Raw genomic sequence first — 5935 nt, forward strand, 5'->3', positions numbered from 1 at the left:
TCACCTAGTTGGGTCGGTGATTCGAACCAGCAATCTTTCAGTTATTGACCCAGCGCTCTTAACCGCTACCTTCCACCCAGATTTCTCAAATAAAAATCACTTGAAGCGGACCGCCAGTTGGGGAACCCTGCTCTAGTGATACCATTTTCATCCGTTTGCTATGGCTCACTGAGTAAGAAAGGATTTCAAACAAGTGTCTTGCTTTACCATATAGTTTACAAAAGTTTGACCAAATAGAGTAATATTTTATATGAAAAAAGTATGTGCTTTGACAGTCCCTCGTTGCGCCAGTCTCCTCCCCTTACTTACTGCTTTTGACGACGTCATTCCCTATTTAACCACTGCGCAACGCTCACGATTATCAGTTTGCAGACGAGAGTAATGGTTACCTGCTTCAACAGTGCTTGAACGGCAACCTTCTACTCTTTCGAAGCAATTCATTTTTTTATTAAATTCATCCCTTTTAAGAACCAAATTAGATCAAGCTATCCATAATATTACGGAACATCGTTGATACGAACAATTCGAATCACTCACACCACCACTTCGGACCAGAAAAAACACAAGGTAAGACAAATAACATATAGCTAAGAATAAATAAGTTACTAAACTAACGTTAGCTGGTTGGCATAATAGTTGGAAGGATGATGTAACTTAACGTAGTTAGCTAGCCAGCCACTGCCGCCCAAGGCCGTACTAGTGAGGGTGGCTACCTAACTACGTTAGGTAACAAGCTACGCTACCTACTGTAGCCAGCTAGCTAACGTTAAACGTTAACAAGCTTGCGACGATGTGAAATGCGTTATAACGTTAGCGTATGCGTTATAACGTTAGCGTAATAACGCGGAGTAATTTTACAATTCTAAAATAGCTACTAGTAGCTAAAGGTGTCAATGTTATAATGGCTGTGTTTTTCGATGTCGTGGTGTTTTACTTCATGTCCTTGTTTTGCCAAATAATGGCAAAAAGCAGCTATTTTTCAGTGATCGTCTCCTTGATTTGCCGTTGCGTCGTCACAGCACCAATTTAACTCGCTGCGGACCCAGACGTAGCGTTTTCTTTATCTCCTACGCACACCGCGCCCTTTGTTCTTCTCTGCCTGTATGCGCGTGGTTGCTGTGACTTCTGTTTCAGTGAGCGCTCCTCGTTTGCGGCAGAATTAAGTGGAGAAAGTCGCTAAATGCTACCAACTAAACATTGACAGTCTGAACTCGCTAAATATTGTAAAGACCCTGGGTTTATAAGCGCGGAAATCGACTCTGCCGCTTGAGCATGCTTTTGCGGCACAGTCGATAGCGCGCCGGACTTCGGGCTAGAATGTCACTGAAACAGAAGTCACAGCAACCGCGCGCATACAGGCAGAGAAGAACAAAGGGCGCGGTGTGCGTAGGAGATAAAGAAAACGCTACGTCGAGGGTTCGAGACCCGCTCCCTGTCTGTTTCATTACACTGGTGTCGGAAGTGATCGGACCTCGCATCCACGACAGTGTGATGCTTGGCCGGTGAGCGCGTTCCTGTAAGACGTAAAGTCGCAAGCTAGCGCGAGGACGCGCTCTTTGAAAGGAGGGAGTAGTGTAACGACCCTGGGTTTATAAGCGCGGAAATCGACTCTGCCGCTTGAGCCATGCTTTTGCGGCACAGTCGATAGCGCGCCGGGCTAGGAGGTCGAGGGTTCGAGATCTGCTCCCTGCCTGTTTCATTACAATATTAATTGGCAACAGTGATGGACTTGGTCGGTCAAGTGCGCCGATCTATTATATTGGCAAGATGGTGATTTTAACAATGGAAATGCATGCCTTCAGAAGCGAGATGCATCTAGCCAATCTTTAAAAAAATATATAATTTCCCTCAACAACCTAAACATTTTATATTCGCTCAAATAAACTTCACCTATCAAAATAGCAAATCTGTTTTTTTAAACTTATTTAATTGGGAAAGTCAGTTAAGGCCAAACCTGAGGCACTGAGATGCAGTGTCTTTGACCACTGCACAACGTATTTTTTTTTAAAGACCTATGTAACAACAATATAATGCCAAACATTTATTTTACTGTCAAAATTGACTACAGTGTAAATAGGATAATTTGTCAGTCGGGTCAAAATGAGTTTTATGAACTTGTGACTGCATCCCAACATAAATTAAGGTTGGTTTTGTATCAAGCCTGGCCACACCTGGCAGCTCGCATGTAATCATCAATTCGGAGTGCAGTTGCATGCAACCGTTCTAAATGTTGGTTTACTTTGGATATCCCTACAGGGCTAGTTGGGGACCATCGTTAAGTTGGTGTATTATATATGGGACTGTTTCCACATTTCAATGACCTCAAACTAACTAAAATGTACACATATTGAAAGCATTTCATGAGAACTAAAAGGTGTGCCGATGAAAATGTTGTCCCCATTTACACTAATTTATAGATGTTCCGAAGTAGCCCCAGGGGTTTATCCAAAGACCAACCAAAATAATAATTAGGTACTCTTCCCACCAATCAAACCACACCCTGGAACCAATTCTTGTTTGAGTTCAGTCATAGCCGCTAGCATTTCTTAGTGAACCAAATCCAAAAACAAGGCTATATCAGGAAGTGCAGTCGCCCTTAAAGCAGACCATCTACTTAATCTGCGTGTACATATTTTGGGCGGCGTCGACCCTCTTGCTTCCTCTCTGGGTGCGATGCGCATAGATAAGGTCAGAGTATCTAGCTAAATAGAGGAATATATTTGTTTCACTATTTAGTGGCAGCTGGATTTGCAATGACAACGACCTGCCCATCGTGTTGAAATGCGTCAGTTGTGTTTTGATGTTAGTTGCACACTGGCACTGCGTGTGTGGAGAGGTGCACGCTTCATAAAGTCCAAATACTTGCAAGACTCATGCTCTTAGCCAACTAAAGGGCTACAGTGACGCATCTCTCATAACCAAACAAACCATTTATCTATTGCATGGACTATGACCTGATGGCACCAACTTTCTGTAACGTTATACTATGTCTGACTCTTCAATAATTCAATCTTCACTTTGGCATCAGGGCTCTCATGCTGTTTTAAAAGTGCCTGAATTCATTGAACCAAAGTGTGCCCTCCTTTCCTCTTTTGACAGTTAATGTATTTCAATTTCAGAAACATGCCTTCTGTGAGACAGAACTTCCATCAGGACTGTGAGGCTGCCATCAACCGGCAGATCAACCTGGAGCTGTACGCTTCCTATGTCTACCTGTCCATGGTAAGAGCAAGAGACTGGAATGGAGATGTAGTAGGGAAGAAGGGTTTGGCAAGCGTGGTCAAGGACACTAGTATGACAAATTGAATGACTGTTGATTAGATTACAGGTACACGGAGTCATGCGGTGTAAAAAGTTTACACCCCATGATGGTGCAGATGGGTGTGTTCAACAGTCTGGCCTCTGGGTTCCCATTTTAATACTAGGGCTGGGCGGTATGGCCTAAATCATTTTTGTTTTCAACCTTGTGAGTGATTCACTATTTTATTTAGTTATCATACATTCTGAATAAGATTTGTTGTAAAATTCACTGCATTTCAGAAGTCAGCAATAATCTCATGAATTCAGGCTTGTGAAATTATATCTAGCTAAATATAAGCCTTCCACAACTGTAAGACTCACTAATATTTTAATCAAAGTAGTTTAAAGTGCTTTCTTGCAGTAATCACTGATAACAGGGGAGGCTAGCATGTTTATGCCTCTAACTTTCTCACTTACTATTCACGATTCATTCAGCACTATCTGTAATGATGGAAGTGTAGATGTGTTTAACATTCTATTCTTATTTAGTGACTCCAAAATTATGCATTATTTACCATTCATTTCTATTGGATGCAAAATAATCTGAAACAAACAGCAAATGCATCCAACAAATTTGTGTAGTCACAAGCTTGATGTAGTCATTGTGCGCTAGGAATATGGGACCAAATACGTAAACTTTAATACTTGTTAATTTGTCTCAGTCCAACCATTTTAGGGGAACAAAAGTGTTATGTTTAAAAAGTGCTCTACTTTCTAAACGGATTACCTGACATGGGTGAAAATACCCTTAAATTAAAGCTGACAGTCTGCACTTGAACCTCAGTCATTGTATCATTTCAAGTGCTGGAGTACAGATCCAAAACAACAAAATAGCCTGATAGCCAGCCACTACTTATGTCAAGATGGTCAATTTGATATTGGGCTTTTGATTCGGCAAACAAAGTTAAGGTCTTGTGATCAGCTTTATATGATAGAACTGGAACCAGCCAGGTCGCTTTGAACTAAAGGTCTTTCTTTACTCTCTTGTCTCTTCGTCTCAGGCGTATTACTTTGATCGTGATGACCAGGCCCTGCACAACTTTGCCAAGTTTTTCAAGAACCAGTCCCACGAAGAGCGTGAGCACGCTGAGAAGCTGATGAAAGTTCAGAACCAGAGGGGAGGGAGAATCTTCCTGCAGGACATCAAGGTGATTGTGTGTGCGTCCATGTTTTGCCTGTTAGGAAATGCATGCTTTCAACAGGAGTTTAGTGTGGGGATATGGTAGTGCCCATCTAGGGAGGGCCAACGGGAGATTCAGGGTGTGGACCACTTATCTCTCAGACATTTAAACCGCTGACCGTCATTAAAACTGTCATGGATAAATGTACGGTTGCAATGAGAGAACATTAAACAGCAGAGAAAGACAGACTTTGCTTACAGAGTAACGCAATGAGGGGTTAAGAAAACAGACCAAACAGATATTTTAAACTTGACTGATTGGCTACCTAGCTGCTTAATAAGAATGTGTACTCCAGTTTGTCTGACATAAGCCAGTGGGTGGGAGGTGGTGTAGAAGCACTGCTGCTCTAACAGCATATGTATGGCTTGTTCCAGAAACCAGAGAAGGATGAGTGGGGTAGCGGTGTGGAGGCCCTTGAGAGTGCCCTGCAGCTGGAGAAGAGTGTGAACCAGTCCCTGCTGGACCTGCACAAGGTCTGCTCTGAACACAATGACCCACATGTGAGTATATGAAGACAAGAACTATACAAAGGCAAAATACCATGTTATTTTAACTGCAAGGTCTGAATATTTTAAATCTGAATCTAATCGACCCACATTTCACATGTACACTTTCGTCAGTTCCAAGTCCAGTGGGTCACATTAAGGTTTTACTACTCTGGGTTGTAAAAAAAAAAAACTTTTCCTCTAGGGTCTAGAAGAACACTAGAGATTATTCATTCCTGTTCTGTTTGAGGCATCACTCCACTGAGTTTTGCTTAACTGTTTTTCCTTGCGCTCTTGTTGTCCTTTTCTCTCTTTCTCAGATGTGTGACTTCATTGAGACACACTACCTGGACGAGCAGGTGAAGTCTATAAAGGAGCTGGGTGACTGGGTGACCAACCTCCGCCGCATGGGTGCCCCCCAGAACGGCATGGCCGAGTACCTGTTTGACAAACACACTTTGGGGAAGGAGCGCGAATAGATAGACCCTCCATTTTCGTTCTGTCTTGCTTGATAGATCTGACTAGTCTGTTTTTTCTGTCAGGGACTGGCATCAATAAAGTTTATCCTTGAATCCTTAGTTTGTGCTATGCTTCAACCTCCAGTTCCTATAAGCCATTTCCCCAAGCCAGTAGCCCTTTTCCTCTCTTCAAATTGAATGTCTTGTCTGCTTTTGGTTTGACGGCAGTTGTCATCAAACGAAATAAATAAAACCCTCTGGATTCTGATTTCTGCATAAGTGTATATAAAGATTAGCCTAAATGGTCTCATCATTCAGACAGTAAAAAAAACACTGATCAAAACTGGTCTGACAAAATGGATGGAATAAGGGCCATTCAAGAAGTTTGAAGAGCTAGTGGAAGCTTGAGAATTGAGTGACTGTAAATTTATTAACATGGCACTGATATTTATAAGAAAATATTTAAACAAACTATAGCAAATGCAGCTGATCGGCAAACCGTGCCAATATA

General features: G+C 42.1%; 1 protein-coding gene across 1 annotated transcript; it reads left to right on the top strand.

Annotated features, from left to right (window-relative positions):
- Positions 1 to 297: 297 nt before the first annotated feature.
- Positions 298 to 5692, top strand: LOC111969475 (ferritin, heavy subunit). The gene is made up of 5 exons (XM_023995643.2): positions 298 to 567; positions 3120 to 3222; positions 4302 to 4448; positions 4856 to 4981; positions 5287 to 5692. The coding sequence occupies exons 2-5, from the start codon at positions 3124 to 3126 to the stop codon at positions 5443 to 5445; spliced, it is 531 nt and encodes a 176-aa protein (XP_023851411.1). The 5' UTR covers positions 298 to 567; positions 3120 to 3123; the 3' UTR covers positions 5446 to 5692.
- Positions 5693 to 5935: the final 243 nt, after the last annotated feature.

Source organism: Salvelinus sp. IW2-2015, linkage group LG10, assembly GCF_002910315.2.
Source record: "Salvelinus sp. IW2-2015 linkage group LG10, ASM291031v2, whole genome shotgun sequence".
Lineage (NCBI taxonomy): Eukaryota > Metazoa > Chordata > Actinopteri > Salmoniformes > Salmonidae > Salvelinus > Salvelinus sp. IW2-2015.